This window comes from Dendrobium catenatum, unplaced genomic scaffold (genome assembly GCF_001605985.2).
Source record: "Dendrobium catenatum unplaced genomic scaffold, ASM160598v2 fragScaff_scaffold_853, whole genome shotgun sequence".
Classification (NCBI taxonomy): domain Eukaryota; kingdom Viridiplantae; phylum Streptophyta; class Magnoliopsida; order Asparagales; family Orchidaceae; genus Dendrobium; species Dendrobium catenatum.
In genome coordinates this window covers 2,208,193-2,228,667 of record NW_021319315.1, presented here as the reverse complement: position 1 = coordinate 2,228,667, position 20,475 = coordinate 2,208,193, and the positions used below count along the sequence as shown (strand labels likewise).

The following is a 20,475-nucleotide window of genomic DNA, read 5'->3' as shown; positions in this document are numbered from 1 at the left end:
TAAGTGTTTTAGTCTCAATTGTGGGGAAAAATGAAGGTAAACCCGATCAAGATCCCATGATTTCGTCGTCCCGGGTATACCGTAGGTTTCAGTCTATCAACACTAACAATCATTGACCGTAGTGTCCAGAGAATCTGTTTAGCGGCCATGGGTTTATCTCCTCTCATGGATCCCGAGTAGACTGAGGTGATCAGATGTGAGCTTTAATTTTATTGGGTTTTAGGGTAGGTTTATATCTATTAAAATACTCATAAGTTGATTTGATTTGGGATCTATGACTTCATTTAGAAATTAACCAGAAGTATGAATTGAAGCAAGTCTTACGGTTTCTCTTAGAAGTAATATGGGTTTGAATTTGGGTCGAGACTTATGACTTTCATTGAAAGTAATCTGTAAGGCACGTCTTCCAGCTCCTATTAGAAGTAGCCCACTGGTGGGTCTTACAACTTAGCCCTATAGGCTAAGTTATCCGTTGTTTGAATTTGGTTAACAGGTCTTACAACTCACTTAAAAGTTACATGTAATTTTAATTTATAGTTGGACTTACGACTCTACTCATGAGTTGTCAAAGATGGATCTTACAATCTAGCTCTACAGTAAGGATGCCCAAAGATTTAATTATTTGGATAGGTCTTACAGCTTTGCTTTAGAAGTTAACTAAAAGTGGGTCTTATAATATAATCCTTTAGATTAAGATGCCCATTAATTTTTGTTTGAGGGTTTGGCATTTCATTTAAAAACTTCTCAAATAATAGGTCTCACGACTCCCATTTGAAGTTGTCTAGCTATTTGGATGGGATGGGTCTTACTGCTTCCCTTTGGAAGTTGTTCAAAAGTGGGTTATACAACTTAATCATTTAGATTAAGATGTCTGATTGTTTTGAATTTGATTGAGATTTTAATAATATTGCATTTTATTTAGAGATTCCCTAAAATGTGAGGTCTTACTTCATTTAAAAGTGACTCAATGGTGAGTCTTACAACTTAATCCTATAAACTAGAATACCCAGTAATTTAACTATTTGTTTGTTTGAGAGAACAGCAATTATTTATTAGCTTAACACCATATTATGATTTTTAGTTATTTACTAGCAATTTGTTTACTAGTTTAACAGTTATTAGCCAGCAGTTGTTATGTGACACTAGTGTTTTTCATACAATATCTCTTTTTAGTTTCAATAGTTTACTTAATCTACACTAGTACTTGTGTTTTTCTTGTGCAAGTAGTTTACTATAGCACTTGTTCTTTTTCCTATTTTATCATTTATTTTGATATTAATTTAATTTTGATGCTTAATTAATTAATTTCTTTTGCTTGTTGCAGGAGCTAGCGCTATTTTGGAATTTGCACAAGAGAGTTTGAAAGCTTGCAGGATATATTAAGTTGGGGAGTTCATAGGGTGTTGAGTTTGAGTGTTGTTTGAAGAGGGTTTGGAGAGCAGTGTTGAGAGTTCTTTGTACATATTTTGATTAGTGGAAAAACAACACTTCTTTTCTAACATTTTCTTTCATAATTTAATTAATTAATTAATTAATTAATTAATTAAAAGTAAATTTTCTAATTAATTGTATTAATTAACTAATTAATAATAACTTTCATTGCTCTCAAATTTTAAACAGCTCACGAATTTTAATTAATCAATTTCATTAATCAATTTTAATTAATTAATTTTGACTAATTAATTTTGATCAATTAAATAATTTTTAATTAACTAATTAGTTTTGCTTAATAAATTTTAACTAATTAATTCATTTTTATTAATCGCTTAGTTTCAATTAATTAATTAGTTAACATTTATTAATTAATTCATTTAACTAATTAATTTTAAATTTAATTAATTAATCTCAATTAATTAGTTCCAATTAATCAATTAAATTTAATTAATTGATTGATTTTAATTAATTAATTAATGTCATTTAAATTAACTAATCTTCATAATTGATTTTATTTTAAATTAATCAATTAACTAATTAAAATTGAATTTGCTCTCCAATTGCTCAAAAAAGAAATTTCACAGTTTTCAGAAAAATTCGCCAGTCTCGCAGCTTTCCCTCCCAGCCGGGGGAAATCGAAACAACATTTGTCGTAGTTTCTTCCCACCCGGACCTAAGATCAACGGCATAGAGTCTTGCATTTATCAAATTCATCTGCTCGGATTAAAAATCAACGGCGCAAGTCTTCAAAAATTAAAAATCATCCGCCCGGATTAAAAAAACATAGTGCAGTCTTCGGATTTTAAAATCATCCGCCTGGATTAAAAATCACTGTGCGGGTCTTCGAATCAGAAAAATACATTCTGCTTTTTATATAAAATAACAATGACAATTATTCAATTATATACTGATTTACTTAATTACTCAAATTCCTATTAATTTGAGAAATTGTAAATGCCAAAGACTGAGGCTGAGGGTTCGTTTAATAAGGCATTAAGCATATATAATTTTTGAGGCAGTGCACCTACAGCAAGCAGACGGGATCAAACAAGCGTGAGGTGTATTCGAACCTGCAGGAGCAGATAGAAGCACGGGTTCATGCGTGCAATTATGCTAGGCGTGAAGACATAGAGATTGGGCAAGCATGTTTGCGTGTAGAAGTAGGGGCAATAAGCGCGGTCAGAGTCTTCACGTGGGTTGGAGGGACATAGGACGGGAGGAGAGCAGCCGATTTTGGCTTCGGAGTATGGGCTCGATTCCTTGGATGAAGGCGGAAACGAGGAGGCCGGCGGACTGCGGGCTTGGCAAGTTGCAAGCGGTCGATCCGGTGTGGGTATTCGCAGTGGAGAAGGGGTCGAACGGAGGTGTGCTGTGCGATCGGATTTTGACCAAGCCACATGCAGGACGGCACGAGCCGAAGGCAAAGCGGCTTACAGCTTCTAGTTGCTGAAGGAAGTGTGTTCGTGGGCTATAGCTTGCGGAGGCAACGTGCAAGGAGGCTTTCGGTAGGAAGGCCATTGTGTGAGCGAAGGTGAGACAGAGTAAATCATCAATAAATACTTTTGCATCTTGGAAGAAGTGCAGAAGGCTTACTGATGCATCCTATGAATAAATGTGCATTATTCGATCCTGCTTCCCACAACATCTTGAAAGACCCATGCCTAATAATATTTTAAAAAAAAACGTACATGATTCTTGATACCCACTAATATTTTAAATTTCCACATAGTTTCATCATATCCTCAAGACCAGAAATCATTGCCAACCACATAGGTCAACTTGGTTGAGACAAGACTGCAGCAGATCTCAGTAAAATCTATTCGACGAATCATTCCAATAGACAAAAATATCGTTGGCATAAGCATTCGCATGAATGCACATCTCAATTAAACAACTATACAGCAAGCATAAAGAATCAACCATACTAACAGTTTGAAGGTTCTGTATGAACCGATTATTAAGCGCTTTATTGCTCAGTTTAAACCAAGCATAAGTATTTTTCACAAGTAGTTGCTTACAAAGGACTGCCTGAAAAATTAATAATCTCAACACACGTAGCAGCTAAAAATTTTCCCATAACCTCAAGTAGCCTGGAGGGTTAAAAAACAGCCTCACTACAATACAAATGTAAGACCAGATATATTAACCCCTTTTCATATCCTAAATCAAGGGGAATTTCACGGACTGAATACACCCTTTGGTTGTTGAAATCATAGTTTAAGTATCACCGAAAAATCTAAAATTCAAATTTTGGATTAGCGGTTTCACAGATGGTCTTTCCAAAAAAAAAAAGGATTACTCAGTAGACCTCCGGTTAAACTCTGTTAGTCAAAGCAAAACATGCTGTGACAGAAAAACCATGTTTGTAGGGATTCAAAGGGCTCAAACTGTAGCAAATTTCTATAAAATTTACTCCAACTAAAAGCACCAGTTTGATCAGGTGTATTTCTTAATCACAAGATCATCAAATATTAAGCAAACACAGGAGCCCTCAATTGGAATAGAAAGGAAATTATTATCAGTATTTTAGAGTTATATTTTGATTACAAATAGTTGAATCAGGCAAAAATGATGGTATTATAAGATCCTAACACAGGGCTTAAAATCTATTTATTTTACAGATTTCAAATCATTCAAGAAAAGAGATTTTACATTCATTTGATGTAATCTCCATTTATTTTTAATTGTTAAAAAAATTAATCTAACTATTTTTAACCGAGCAACAGGAGTAAATATCCAATCATAGTCGGTACTAGCTCTTTGACTATAATACTTTTCACTAATCTTGTTTTATATCTTTTAATTTCTCATTTGGCATTCCCATTTTACGTCAATCGACTTGTGCCCTTTAGAAAGTGAAGCTAGTTCCCATTTTTATTTTTTTCAATTGCCTTTATTTCTTCATCCATATCATCATTCTCCTTGCTTTGTATGGCTTTTTGTAAATCCATGGACTCACAATTGACAAAGAGGCAAAAAAGAGTAATATTTTATAAATTCTTTATTAGCTCATATAGATCTTCAAAGATCCTGAAGCATGGTACTCTTTCATTTGAATTCTCTCTGAAAGTTGATAAATTTTCGTGAATATTTGTAGTTCGTGTTATTGATGGGGTAGTAGGCTGATAGGCTCTTCTCTTGTTTGCTCCATCCTAGGTTGTTCCATGTCTTCTTCTTCAAATTTATAATATTTATCATGTGATCCCCAACCTCATCTTCCTTCATCAAATATGACATATTGACTGATAATTATCTTTCTGATATTTGAATTGTATAGCTTGTAACCTTTTGAGTAGTTGTCATAACCGATGAACATGAACTTTTCACTTTTATTATCTTACTAGTCATGTCAGGCACATGCACACGAGCTAAAAAGTTTAAGATGAGAGATGTCAGTCTTTCTCTCCTCTTTTATGTGAGGTTTTTTCCCGCACGCTTCTTGTTGGTGAACGGTTGGCCAAGTAAATTGTACATGAGATTGCTCCTGCCCAAAACTCCTTTAAGAACCTCTTGCTTGTAAGCTCCTCGTCATATCAAGGATGGTGATATTCATCCTTTCCGCTACTCTATTTTGTTGATGAGATATTGAAACAATTAGAGAGCAATGTATCTCATTGACTTCACATAATTCTTAAAATTCTTTTAAAGTGAATTCTCCTCCTAGATCATATTGCATAATTTTGATCCTGAGTTCACTTTCTTTATTAACAACAGTCTTAAATTACTTTAATACTCCAAAGACCCTATGAGTCTTGTTTTAAAAAATACGCCAATATTTTTCATGAAAAAAAATATCAATAAAAGAAGGAAATAGTTACGCTAACCAAGTAAGTTTGGCTTTATTGGGCACAAACATCTGTATATATGAGCTTTAATGGCTTTTGGGCTCTTGAACTTGATTTCATTGAAATGCTTCCCAAATAGACATGCTTCATATAGTTGATCAGGGTGTTTTACGTAAGACAAACCTCTCGCCATCTCTTTCTTTAAAAGTATCTCTAATTCTCCAAAGTTAAAATGTCCAAATCGAAGATGTTTTAACCAAGAAATATTTTTATAATAAACTTTGGGACACTTAGGAATATCATTTTGAATAGTTAAAACAAACATGCTTTATGGTGCCGAATGTTGGCCATTAAAAGAGAAGCATAATACTAAGTTAAGTGTGGCAGAGATGAGGATGCTTAGATGGATGAGTGGCTTTACCCTTAGAGATAGGATACGAAATGAGCATATACGTGAAAAGGTTGGAGTAGCTCTAGTAGAAGATAAGATTAGAGAGAGTCGCCTTAGATGGTTTGGTCACATAAAAAGGCGGCCTTCCGACGACCCAGTTAAGAGAGTAGAGGTATTAGATTTGACTTGTGTTAAGAAAGGTAGGGGTAGACCTAAAAAGACTTGGTTAGAAAATATTAGGAATGACCTTTCTTTATTAGATTTAAACGAGAATTTGGCTTTTAATAGGACTCAATGGAGAAAAAGGATTCATGTAGCCGACCCCACGTAGTGGGATAAAGGCTTGATGTTGTTGTTGTTGTTGTTGCATATTTGAAATCAATTTGTCAATATTATCTTTTAATGAGAGATAATTATCTTTCAAATGAATATCATATTATTTCTCTAAAAGTTGTCTTAAATGCAAGATATTACTCTTTCTATTTGACACAAAATAAATCGATGTTTCTCATTCTTTAAGCAGATAAAATATTACATTTATCTTTTACTTCTATTTTTTATTCTTCTCCAAAAGAAATTACCACTCACTGATTCATCAAGCTCTATGAACATGCATCTTTTCCCACACATAAAATGTTTGCGCCAATGTTTAAATATCATATTCCATCTTCACATCTTTCATTATCCTTATAATCTAGCAATAAGATGCTATCTTCTTCGCTTCTTTCTTCTATAAAATTGAATATTTCTTGTACTTCACTACATTTTTGCATAATGCCCAAATTTATCACAATTATAACACTTAACTTGAGATCTATCATATGTCAAATTTGAACAGTCCACTCCATACTCTTGTTAAGTTTTCTCATCTTTAATGGTTGTTGTTGTAATCTCTCCCTTGTTTATTAGCACAATCTCATCCTTATCCACGATCTCTTCTAAGATTGTTTCTACTGTTAGTTTTCAAACTTTCATCTTTCTTAGTTGATTGGAGATACATCTTGAGGAGTTGTTCGATAATCCCTTCATTCATCATCTTTCTTTCTTCATAAGCTTGCAATAAATCCAAGAGTTGCTCTATTATTATGTGTTGTAGATCCTTGGCCTCAACAATGATAGTTGTGATAATATCAAATCTCAATTCTAATGATCGAAGAATCTTTTCAATAATAGTCGCATCTTCTAACTTCTCGTCATTTTTTTTAGTTGATTAAAAATAAGGACTCTTTAAAAATAATCAGAAACAAACTCATCTTCTTTCATATACAAAGCATCAAATTGTCTTCGTAAGGTTTATAGCCATGCCTTTTTAACCTTCTCTTCTCCCTCATATGAGATTTGAAGCTTCTCTCACACTTGCTCAGCAGCTCAGCTAATGTAGTACTTGAGATCCATTCAAAGTCATCATCATCTAAAGTTTGATAGATGAGGAAGAGAGTCTTCTTCTCTCTTTCTTAAATCTCTTAAAGCAATCCTTTGCGTTGAGCATAGAGCTGACTCCTCACTTAGCTCATCATAGCCTTTCTTTGCAATTTCTTAAACATCGTGCACACAGGAAGTGGCTTCATTTTAATACTTCAATTGTCATAGTCAGTTGTCTTGAGCATTAGGATTTGGAAGGAAGCCATTCTGATATTCGCCATCTCTCTAGAAAGGAACTGCGCTCTAATACCATTTTGTTGTAATAAGAATGCTTCTTACAACTTAACAAGATTAAGGAGAAAAGAAAAGATGAAAGAGGCTACGTAGGCTAAGAATAAATAAAAAGTGCTCCTTAATTTTATCGCTCGCTTTAGCTTGATACAAACTCAAAAACATCATCACAATTTATGCTAGTAATACCTCCATTAGAATTATCAATTATGCCAACACATTTTAATCCAATGGTAATAAATTGACTCTATAGAAAATTCTTCTATCTTATATCATAAGAGAAAATAAATGTTATTCAAGATATTTCTAAGGATTACTCTAGAATATATTCAAACATCTTTTTCAAAAGATTATTCTAGATTATGGACTCCATCTAAACAACAAAAATCCAAATAATAATTGGCCAAAATTAAAATTAACTTCCAACAAAAGTCACAAATGATTACTTCGGAATTCAGCCTATTAAACGATATTCAAATTCATAAAAACTAATCTTTGTCGGTACTATAATCTCCTTGAAACATTAATTTGTATTTTATAATTCATACCATACACCTGAGAACTGAAAACTCAAAACTACTGTATTCATTTTACATTAAACTCCTAATACAGTAATACCTTAAAACAAACAACCCTTTACCGTTTAAAAAAATGCCTAGAAATGTTCAAAATAGAAACTCTTCAGAAAGAGCTTAAATCATTGATGAGCAAAGAAAAAACTGATGGCCAAGCTGCAACTTTAAATAAAAAGACAGCTTCACATCGAATTAAGCTATTTCAGGTTCTACAAACGCTATCATTTCAGAACCTACCAACTTGTCCAAATATTTTATACTTTCGGGACCTCAAAAGTATAAATTTTCAGACAACATGCTTGATAAAATGTTTCAGCCATGCAGTTTCATGTTATAAGTCTATAAGAGCCTACGTTGTAACTATAGATGCTTCAGCATTCAAAAACCATCCATGTCAGGACTAAAATCCTTTCCCTCAATCAATTGAAGAAGCACGCCCAAGTATATTGGGAGCTAAAAAACAGAACTGCGTAGGTGCAGTGACCACGATATACAGGATATAGTTGACGTAGAGGTTTGTCCAAGGTATGAGAGTTTTGTTAAAAAGACACTTCAAGCTGAAATACTTTTAAACGGTAAATTTGTGCAGAACATCATATATCCTGAGAGCTTGAAAAGAGAATGGATGTGGAAATCAAACCTTGATTGCATCGATATTTTTTTGCTTGATGTCTGCAGCTGAGTGGAGACAAGTGAACTTTGCTAATGAAGTGACAAAAGCATCTCTTTGGGTTTTCATAGACATAACTGCAGTGATATGGATTGCGTAGCGGAATCCTTCCAGGCAAAGGGATATTATTGCTTCATCGTCACTCTGATCAAGTGGAACACTGAAGGCTGCTAACATTGGTGCCCAGCAAACCTCAACCATGAATCTCAAAATTACCACATCGGCTGCAGCATAATATACCGACCTAAAATGTATAAAACATCATTTCATACTAACAGCACGGATTTTGATGGAGGTATTATATGCATAAACACGATAGGCGTTGTTTGCCTATAAATATTACAAATATAATGTTAAATTGTTAATTAAGATGAAAGAACAAATAATATGGAAAGCAAAAAATTATGAGCGGTTGCTTTCACTGGACAGTAACATAAATTAAGTTCGAAAGAATATCACGTATATCAAATTAACTTACTCAGTTTTGCGAGCTTTTTCCTTAAATTGTTCTTGCATGTACCTAATTAGATCATCACTTGTCTCTAAAGGTGCATCTTTCTTGCGTATAACAATATTCAAAATGCTATCCAAGCCTAGTATTTTGTTTGAGTTTGTAGATTGTTTTTTATTAGGAACCAACTCATCTTCTTTCATCTTAATTTCGTTCCTGGAAATCCTTTCATATAAGGCTCTTAAGTATTCTTCTGGTAGATCTTTGCCATCATCAATACCACGATTATTACTAACGAAGTCCTCTGGAGACATCTGCATCAAGAAATAAAATCATGCTATAACCGTACAAAATTAAAAGAGAGAGTAGAAATCTTAACAGACCTTGTTTTTGACCATTGGGTTGTGTGCATCAGTATTGAGCATTATTACAGAATACGCAAGGACGTAAGCTGTGTCTGCACTAGAAAAGACATTTGGGTTGCATTTGCAGTACCGCTGAGCAAATTTTTCCATGATCCTATCGATCTTTTGTGCCTCACCAGGCAACCTAAAGCCTTGTAGGAAGGATCTGATTGCTTCATCGAAATCCATTCCTTGAAATTCAAATGAATCTACAAATGCATGCATAACTTTTAAAGGTAATCCCTCTCTCTCTCCTAAGTAGTCGCCAATAAATGCCTTGTTCAAGCCAGGTGTACTCTTAAGGAAAACAGCTATTTCCTCTGGTGAATCACCTACCTTCTTTGCATTAATTAGGAATTCAATTCCTTTCTTAGGTTTCTGGTTAAAAATTGATATACCTTCCTGCAGTAAAATATGGGTCTGTGTTAGCTTGCTGGAAAAGTATCACAATGCCAAGTTCATCAGAAACAATTTCCATATCAGATATTTGTTCACCTGAAGTTCAAGTTTGTATGCCCTCCGCTTCTCCAAGGATGTAGCTTCTGGTAGACCATTTGCTGTTTCAGGGTGAAAATCTGATCCTCCAGGAGGAGGCACTTCCCCTTTTCCATCCTCCAAATGGACCTCATTTCCACATTCAGTATTGTTCTCAAGAGTTTCCAAATGAGGATCTGGTATTCTCAATTGTTTATTCATCCAATTTCCCATTGATTTTAAAACTGCAACTAAACACCTCATTGCTTCACTTCTCATGTAGACATCCTGAGGTGGAACCAATGTGCTTGGAGAGCCAGCGGGTGAGCCCTGGGCAGTCTTTAACAAGCCATTAACCATCCTATGACAAACTATCAGGCATAAGCCACAAGATTAAAGACTATGCATATCAAAATTTTGTTCAACATTGATCAATTAATGTGTATATTTATTAAACTATTATAGGCAATCTATAGCTGTACAAAATTAGATTTCAAATACTAAAGATCTATGCAGTTTTTATTCAAGGAAATTTGGCTCATGACGAACAAAAAACTAGATTTATTAATCAGCATCTCAATTCCATGTAGAACTCTTGTGCAAGAAATTGTAACTGCAATACAAAATACAAATCGTAGAAGCAACTAGGTTTGTCCCATGGGCAAAAATCCTACGGTAAATTTTATGTTTCTTTTATTTAGGTCAGTCATATACATCTAAGACCAACCAGCAAATCATACAAGCAACGAGATGCCTGTATTAGCTAAATCAACTGCTATAGATGAGCTGAGTCAGTAAATAAACTCTATTAATAATGAAGTAAATAGTGTAACACAAATTTGGAGGCTATACCTCTCAAATATGTTCGGTGAGTGCACATCACAATCATAATTGACAAAAATATCCACCAGGATCTGAGAATCCACACATAACTTGTCCAAAAATCGAAGAACAATCATCTTCTGTTGAAAGTTTGGTTGAGCTACATTTTCAAGAACTCTGAGAACAATCATGGGGAAGAAGACTCCAATTTCGGCCTTCAATCCTGGTCGAAATCTTGATACCAAGCTCATAAAAATTGAGCAAGACAGCTGGTAAACAATCATTAGAGTTGAAGCACTGTTCTTCAATAGGGATAGACATAGATACTGCTTAATAGCCCCCAAAAATCTGCTTAATAGGGAGTAACTGATCAGATTCAATAGAATTTGCTTACATGAAGGTCAAGCTAAATGCATAAGACACTATCCTTTAAAACATGGTAGAAAGATGATATAGGTCAACATAGTTTAGATAAGCACTATTTTAGAATAGAAAATCATGATCTCATTAAATGCTCTAGCCGTTGTAGCATGCATGAAGTATTAAATAATCATAGAAAAAGGGAAGTAAAAAAGCGGCAAGTTTTTTTGTAGCAACCTGAAGTTCTATCCATCCCAACCACCATCCCTCCAAATAATCATAAATAACCAATGTAGTAGACCCTTTTAGCGATTATTCTCTACCCTCCCGTCTGTCACTGTAAATAATCATAACGTACAGAAAATAAAGTCTTTTATTGGAATTTCAAGGCCTGGAAAACTAAATAATTATTTCAAGAAACAACATTCTTTGTCAATAATATATAAGCACCACTCGATATTGTTAACTATTATTGAAAAACAAGTATATTTATTATTCAATCAAAAAATAATTGTCGAGTAACAATTAATGTCATATTATCCCTCTTGATGCCAAAATCCAAATCTTTCACAATCTAAGAGGTCAATTGCAAGACTAAATATCTGTCATAGTACTTATCCATAAATCAAATATCATATGAAGTGAACAACTAAATTGGAGATGTGACATAGGAAAAAAATGCATAAAAAGTACTGTTCATTCTTATCGCACGTGCTCATGGAATTGCATAGCAGAAATATATTCAAAATACATATGATAATCATTTAATTTCAAGGGAGCAATGTTTTGTATGTTTCAAAACGAAAAGGAGTTAAAATGCAATTGCAAGATAAAAGTTCAGGTTTTCACTACCTCGAAATGCTTATATGACAAATGAATTTTCAATTATTCCATTTCAAACACGATCCATGCTTTACATGTTACAAGACCAAATAATTCAAAACATATGGATATAATGTTAACGCTATAAATTTGTCTTAGGGGTCAAAGATGTGTACTCCCATGAAAATTGACGAGAATAACTTCGACATATATTCCTGTTGGGTCAAGAAAAACGGCATGACAGTGTGAATCCTACTTTGCAGACATAGGATTCAATTCCCCTCAAATCAAATTGTAGTTAACCAAATTTTCACTGAGGGTAGTGTCAACGTTTAATTGGATCTAGGTTCATACTTCCCATAAGCGCAAGCACTCATATATTTTCTACCCCTCTTAACGTGTAAGAGAGAACTCTCGATTAAAGATAAATAATTTTTAGGTGTTTTAGTCTCAATTGTGAGGGGGAAATGGAGGTAAATCCGATCAAGATCTCATGGTTTCGTTGTCACGGCTATACCAAAGGTTTCAATATATCAATACTAACAATCATTGACCATAGTATCTAAGGAATCTGATTAGCAGCCATGGATTTCCTCCTATCAGGGAACTTGAATAAACTGATGTGGTTAGATGTAGGTTGATTTGGCTTATGTTTAAAAAAAAGTGGTTTAGGATTTACATCAATTAGAATACCAAGAAGTTAATTTGATAAAAACAAATATATTGTTAATGGGTGTATCTTCCTGCATGCAAAGCAAATATATTGTTCTTTTGATCAAGCTTATAAAAGAAGCTTTTGATCATGCACAAAGACTCTAGATTGAGCCATAATTCTGTAATGGTTATATCCTCTAAGACTTGTAATTGTCAAGAAAAATTTTCATCGATCTTTGTCTTTACTTCCTTACACATGGTCTCGGGTATATTGGCACAATACATGAATACCTTCATAAGTCCTTGTTAGACTATAACAGCACATACCTTGGTTCTTTGAAGCTCAAAGCTCTTAGAAACATCAAACTTCTCAATATAAGACTTCATGACTATAATATTCCTTGTAACCTCACTATAATGCTAGTTGTTAAGAAAAATACCAACTTTTTCTACAAAAGTTATATCCATGAGCAAACATGATAAACCAAAAAGTAATACAAAAGATATCAAGTGCGCAAAGAGAACACCAAGTTCAATGAGGTTCATCTAAAATAAGCTTGTGTCAATTAGAGAAGAGGGGGGATTCAATACATTATGTAAATAGTATAAATAATGTAAAGATGCTCATTAGCCATTACCAAATGCCAAGTATACACTACTCTAACAAAGAAGCCCAAAAACACTCAAATAGTTTTATCTCACACCACAACATTGTCCTCAAAAATGATGTAGGCTATCATCACTTGTTTTTCCTTATTTACTTATTATCGTCATCATTGAAGTCGCAGCCTCCCTCAAGAACCCATAAACAACTTGTTGGCATACCACCTTGTAGAAACTAAAAGAACAATCGCAAATTGAGAGCAGCTCTCCTTGTGAATGTCAAAGCCAAGGAAACACCGAGAACCTATACCTTTCCCATATAATAAAAATAGAAAGATAAAAGAGCCTAAGAGAATTCCTTCTATGTCCACCACACCAAGAGAATATATATATATATATATATATATCACTTCACATGCTAATAGAGGCAACCTTATATAATGAAGCTACGAAAATTTTCTTTCAAGGGCACCAGTAGAGGTGTGCATTTGGTTGGTTCATATGAATTGGCTAGATGATGAATTTATTAAACCACTTTAATTGAACCAAATCATAGGTAAAATTGAACAAACCAAATTATAAGTAGACCCAAATCAACTTGAACTTCAATATAGTTTGGTTTATTCGGTTCGGCCCTAGTCTAACCAAATTTTAAAATCCTTAAAAATTAAGACATTCTAAAGTATTATCAAGACAAAATACACGCTCAAAATTATCTAAATAAGGAGTGTTTAAGACAAATGAGCTTTTATTTAGAAAGAATTTTATTTTTTATTGAACTTATTTTATTTTAATACAGAACCATTGTCATTTCATATCCTATCTCTAAGGATAAAGCCACTCATCCACCTGAGCATCCTCATCTCTGCCACACTTAACTTAGTATTATGCTTCTCTTTTAATGGCCAACATTCAACACCATAAAGCATTGCAGGCCTCACTACCATCTTATAGAATTAATGCACACCCCAACCACCATCAAATGTCAATTTCTTATAAAGCCCATCATTCCACAAAGCCTCCTCAAAAACTCATAAATTCGACTATTGAGAAAAACCAAAAGTGAATTCCTCTTGTGTGCATACATGCCCAATTTGGACTAAATAAGAGGATTTATAAATAAAAAGAACAACAAATTTGCATAATTTTAGGTTAAGTGGTCTGAGACCATATTTTCAGTTCCAACTCTTATTTGAGTCAAATATATTTCTAATACATTTTTAACTTCAAAGTTTTCAGCCAACTAATCTCTGAAAACTTGACAAGTGGTTGACCCTCATCCATCAGCATAAACTTATAGACTTAAATAACTTTGATCACATGTGTATTATCTAATTTGATTCTACACTTCCTAACAAATGATAGCAAATCCAAAGATTTGGTTGGGATTAAGTGATTTGTGTGATTTCTGACTCTTGGGTCTTGGTTTCTTCTACCGTTGTTAAGCAAAATTCCTCAGCAAGTGACTCTTATAGTTGCTACATATAGTTGAGTAGGCTCATGGTGCATGATGTTTGGTAATGTTTAAAAGCATTGTTTTGAGAAGGGGGAGTGATGGTCGATAATGATAGCTCTCATGTGAGAAAAATATTGTTTAAGTCATATAGTATTGAACTGAGTCTTATATACCAGTTAGGCAAAAAAATGATGGTATATAAATATCAAGTGTTAGGCCCTTGCCCATGAAATCAATCTTTGAGCTGACGGGTTTAACAACTAGTATATCTAGGAAACTTTGATCCCCCGCACTCCCTAACAATGAGATAACGCCATGAATAGAAAATGAATATTAGAGAAGGCTACAAAACAGCAATACCTATCACTCGTTCTGAAAATAGCTCCAGCATTCTCCAACAAAATCTTGAGAAGCTCCAGAGCCAAGATCTTACCCCTCATGAGTGTCGGATCCGCCAACGCTTCCTTCGGAGGAGTCTTCATAGAGAGCTTACAGAGCGCTCGAAACACAAGGAAGGCATCCCTCCGCAGCTTGTTTCCAATCTGAACATCCTGATCGTCCTCTCTGTCCACAATCCCGTCAGCGCCAAGCTCATCCTTCCTCCCTTCCAGTGCCGTCTTGTACAAGCTGATCTCCCAGTACTTGGCATCCAGAAGCTCTTTGTCATTGGAGTCCAGCAGGTCCGCAGGGTTGGTGTTCTCGACGGCAGTGGACTCGAACGCACCATCATACTTAGCCGCAGTAGCCGAGGGCGTAGGTGGGTTGAGGACGACGTCAATGTCGCTGATGATCTTGGTGATGAAGCCCTGGACAAAGCTAAATTCGGAAGATGTCGCGGCGGAGGGATCGGAGGTAGGATCCGCCATGATGTCCGCGACAACGATGGGTTGGACGGGAACAGTGGACGAGTCCGCCTCCATGCGGCGGAAGACGATGACAAGCATCTGAATAAGGGAAGCCTTGGCAGTGGTCTGGTTAACGGGGTTGCGGCTGTGCAGGTAGAGGTCGTAGCAAGTGCGGACGACACGAAGAAGCGAGTCCCCATGTATGCGGAGGGAGGTAGAGGTTACGGCTGAAAGAAGGGTCTTCACAATGAGTAGCTCAAGGGATTCATCGGCATGCGCTTGGCAGGAGCAGGCCGCGTCAATGAGTCGAGCAAGGAGCTGAGCGTCCGGGGCGGCTGATGGGTCGGCTTCGCCGTGCAGATAGGAATGAGAAATGAGTTTGTGGGTACAGTCGAGCGCGGGCTCTGCGAGTTTTAGGGAACCGGATGAGCAGGCGGAGATGAGCGGGGAGATGAACAGCTCGGACTCGGCTAGGGAAAGATCAAGTAGGGGGCCAGGGATGGAGTCGGAGGAGGAGGCTGGAGAGGACGGGGAAGAGGGAGGGGGAGGGGAAGAGATCCTTTCGATGAGGGATTTGCACTGGTGAGAGAGCTTGGATTGGCCCTTGCGCCATGATGCGGCGTTCTTGATGATCTTCTCGAGGGCGGGGACGAGGATCTGGCTCAGTCGGAAATCAGCTTCCGTTGTTAATGAAGCCATTTCCGCCGCCAGACGCCGGGCGGAAGAAGCGAAACCGGGGGTAACGGATCCGGTTTATCTCAGATCTGGAATTTGGGAGTGGGGAAGCGAGAGTTCGGTATGCGCCAGGAATGATATCCGACTATCCGAGCATTGGCGGCGGGGTCGCAATCGAACTATCGAAGTTAGACGCTTGCGTGAGCGAAAAAATTAAAGGGCCGTGACATATTTCGTGGGCTTGCAGAAGCACTTGCTTGCTTTCCCAAGAATGTTGCCGGAATTGAGAGGTTGTCCTGCTGTAAACTATAGTCTTTTTTCTTTTTTTTTGGAAAAATTTTGGGGCAACAGCCCATAATATTGATGTAAAAAAACGGTTACAAGTAAGAAATAAAAAATTATAGTGTAGATTCTCAACAACAAAAAGAGAATCAAAGACTCAAAATAAAGAAAAATAAATACAATCACCCAAAGGTCAAAAAACAGCAAATCAAACTTAGCCAAGGCTAAGCCGGACTCAGGTGCTCTGTGCAAAAATAATTCTCGGAATGGTTAGCACAAGAGCAGTGCCCCTGGTTGCCAAGGTTGACCATCCAAGGGGCTGCTGTAAACAGCAATCATCATCGGCCAATAATACCAGCCCACAAACAAAATCAAGTGATATCATTCCAGCTCACACTTTTCTTCTCAATAGCATATCTGATTTTAGCAATAACTGTAGCAGAACAGTCAAAAATTCCCCCAAAAATCCTATCATTTCGGGCTCTCCAAATGAAATAAATTGTTGCACACGCAGTTAACAGGTTGAGATTAATGCGGTTTTTATCAAAGCCTTGGTCTAACACACTGTCAAAGGTCTGAAAAAGATTGGGTTTCATCAACCTGTTACCAAGCCAAGGCAAAAAATACTGAATAATTATGAAAGTGTAATTGCTACTGGCGGACCCACGCGGGCCACGCTCAAGTGAGGGTGGGCAAATGCCCACCCTAAAAAAAAAAGTTGTTGTAATGGAGGTGTATTTTCAGCTTTTGTCCCCCCTCAAAAAAACTTTTTGCCCTAAATTTTTGAATCGTGAGCCAGTTTGCCCATCCTCCGTCCCACTCGTCTTATTTCCCTGTTCGTATTTGGTGGGCCGAAGGCTTGACGCCGCTCCGTCAGTCATGACATTCTTCTAGGTATTCACTAACATCAAAGCATTCCGTCTACTGCTATATTCATTTTCTTATAAATTGATGATATATATATTTAATTTGTTTGGTGAAATAATCACTTAAAATTATTATCGGACATGCTTCGCTTCTTCTTGAGGCTTATATATCCCCTATTTTCCTCCTCCATTCATTCATGCAGTTATCGATTTTTAGGTTAAACAAACTTTAGCATTCTTCGTTGATTTGCTGAAGTCGTTTTTGTATTCCATTTTTAGCTGATTTTATGTGCTCTGAGTAATTTAAAGCAATCATTTAGAGATAATGGTACATTCCTGTTTTAATTACTTCTTTGTAATTTAGTTGCTTGCTTGCTTCAGAGCTAAGTTCATGAATTGATTTATCGAGTTATTGAAATCAAATCTTTGTTTATGTTCGCATGAATGTGCGACGAGTGATGAAGTTAGAGAAACTGTAGGTTTATGGGCCCTTCTTTCGCCATCGAAACCTACAGTAGAGATCGAGCGCTCGGTCGGTATACGATCGTCTTTAATGAGACCCCTTCTCCTACCCATCCCTATCATAACTCTCCCCTATGCCCCAGCTTACAAAGCATAGCTTTTTTGCAATCCAATGTGTGTGCTCATCAGGATTTGGGTTCATTTGTTTTACAAGTGATGAATTTGTTTTTAGTCATTTTAATTGTTAAAATAAAATCATCACATATGTGGATGTTGAAGGTTTTTTGTTGAGTTTAAAACAAACATTGACCTCTTCCTGCATCCATCCAAATGATTTTTTGCTAATTTATTGCTTTTGAAGAAGAAGAATTACAAATATATTACAAATAAATCTGTTTTTTATCCTAAAAAATTTAAATTCTGCTTGAATTAGGAAAACCAAACTTGAAAGACTCCATAAAAGTTACCTTCAAATATATTACAATCAGATAAATTTAAGGAAGACTTAATGCTGGCCTGAAGCAATTACAAAGGAAATTTATTAGATTCTTGATGATTTTGTAGATTGGAATGAATCTTCTGAGCTTGCATTTTGACAAAGCAATCAATGGCTAATTTATGGCTTATATAATTTTCATAAAGTATGATTTGAAAGTGATCCTAACTGATTTGAAGAATTTTCTGATGGGATATAGATTTGTTATGTTTGAATTATCACAAAATATGAACGCTACACCCTCTTCTCTTTCATCTGCTTGTGTTCTGGATCTTCGTACAAAGCTAAGGAATTAATCTTTATATTTCTCTACCGCCGCGAATTTTCCAGGACGCAACAATATATATAATTTTTTATATTTATTTTTTACATATTGAGTTTACCCACCCTAAAAAAGAGGGTTGTATCCGCCCCTGGTAACTGCATTCAAAAAATAGATGCCCAATGTTATCTTGTTCGGTGTGACAGAAACAACAGGGACTAACAACCGTGATTCCACGCATTTTCAAATTCTCAACAGTCTTAAGCCCATTTTAAAAGCCAACCACGCATAAGCAGAGTACCTCAATGAACATTTTTTGTGCCAAATAAGCTTAGGCTACTGAACAGTTGGGTGATTGGCAAAAAGTTGCAGTTTGAAAGTCTTGGCAGTGGGATTAGAACTACCCAGCCAACTATGATATTCCTCATCAGTATTAATCTTAACAGCATGAATTTCAGCAGTAATATCATTCCCAAAACAAGCAGGAACAACCCACTTATCATCCTCGATAATGTTATCCACCACCTAGTTGAAGAAATTGCTAAACCGAGAAAGATCCAGATTGTTATCAAAACAATTAGCAATAGAATAGCCACTGATCCAGGGATCCCAGATAATAGAAAGAATGATATTGGTACCCACATTCAGGGAAATACAATGCTTGATACTTTGAGCTTTGTCATGTAAAAATTTCCAAAGGGAGGGGGGGGATCCAGATAAAGGTTTCCAGAGAGAGTGATGGTTCGATCTCCACCAGGAAAAAAGAAGGTTGTTAGAGTGCAAAAACCTCCAGATAATGGCACAGCCAAAAGAGTGATACAAGGTATTAATAGACTGAATGCCGAGTCCACCATTCTGCATAGGGATACAAGTATTTTTCCAAGATAAAATGTGGAGCTTCCTCAAGTCAGTGTTGTCAAAATACAAAAATCTAGAACATAAACGGTTAATAACCTTACAACAACCTTTTGGAATAATCGAACCCCGGATCCAATAAGTAATAGTATTGCTAATAGTGAATTTAAGTAATTGTATTATACCAGCAAAGGATAGAGTCTTAGCAGTCCAGCCATTCAACTGAGAAGTGATCTTTTGGATAAGAGGATTGAAATCCGGGATTCTAATCTTTATATGGAAAATGGGAAGTCCAAGGTAGGTGATAGGGGTTGTGGAATGCTTAATATGAAGGATGTCACATATAGCAGGAGCTTGCGGGCTGTCTTTAGAAACAAGGATTATGCTTTTAAGAGGGTTAATACATAAACCAGTGGTGTCACCAAATTGCTCAAAAACCTTGTTAAGAGTGATAGCATTCTCAGTATTAGCCGAACCAAACACCAAGAGGTCATCAGCAAATAACAAGTGAGAAACCACATAATTACCAGAAGTGACAGCAGCAAAGGTAGAGTTAGAGATGACCTCTTTAATGGAATTGGAGAGAGCATCCATCACAATACTGAACAAGTAAGGAGACAGCGGACAGCCCTGTCTGAGGCCAGACCTGGACTGGAAATAACCCTCAAGAGAACCGTTAATACATACAAAAAAATAAACTTCTGAAGTGCAAGCTTTAATCCAATCAATAAAAAGATCAGGAAACCCCTTCGCAGACAACCTTTTATAAAGAAAATCTCTTGATATCGTATCGAATGCCTTGGTGATATCAAATTTAGCACATAAAAGCTTCTCGCTATTTTTCTGATTGAATTTGCCCAAAATCTCAGAAGCTAGAATGATATTATCATAAATCATTCTCTTCTGTATGAAACCACTTTGACTATGATGGATGATAGATGGCATAACAGTTTTCATCCTATTAGCAATGATTTTTGCAATAACCTTATAAATAACATTGCAAAGGGAAATGGGCCTAAAATTCTTGACGGCGTTGGCATGAGGAAGCTTGGGGATGAGCACAATGGCAGTGGATTTAATTTGCTTAGGCATATGACAATATGTAAAAAAATAACTTACATCCTTACAAACTTGATGCTTAATGGTGGTCCAGGTAGCCCTGTAAAATTCGAACGTGA

The 20,475-nt window shown here is 35.9% G+C and overlaps 1 protein-coding gene across 1 annotated transcript in view; it reads right to left on the bottom strand.

The window, feature by feature from the left end:
• Nucleotides 1–16,312, bottom strand: part of LOC110110338 (brefeldin A-inhibited guanine nucleotide-exchange protein 3-like) — a 34,561-nt gene extending 18,249 nt beyond the window's left edge. Inside the window, exons 1-6 of the mRNA XM_020841756.2 lie at nt 14,915–16,312; nt 10,690–11,007; nt 9,859–10,198; nt 9,343–9,765; nt 8,987–9,273; nt 8,479–8,752 (exon numbers count right to left, since the gene is read on the bottom strand). Coding sequence (XP_020697415.1) covers nt 8,479–8,752; nt 8,987–9,273; nt 9,343–9,765; nt 9,859–10,198; nt 10,690–11,007; nt 14,915–16,098 — 2,826 coding nt within the window. The 5' untranslated portion in view covers nt 16,099–16,312. The remainder of the gene's footprint in view (nt 1–8,478; nt 8,753–8,986; nt 9,274–9,342; nt 9,766–9,858; nt 10,199–10,689; nt 11,008–14,914) is intronic.
• Nucleotides 16,313–20,475: the final 4,163 nt, after the last annotated feature.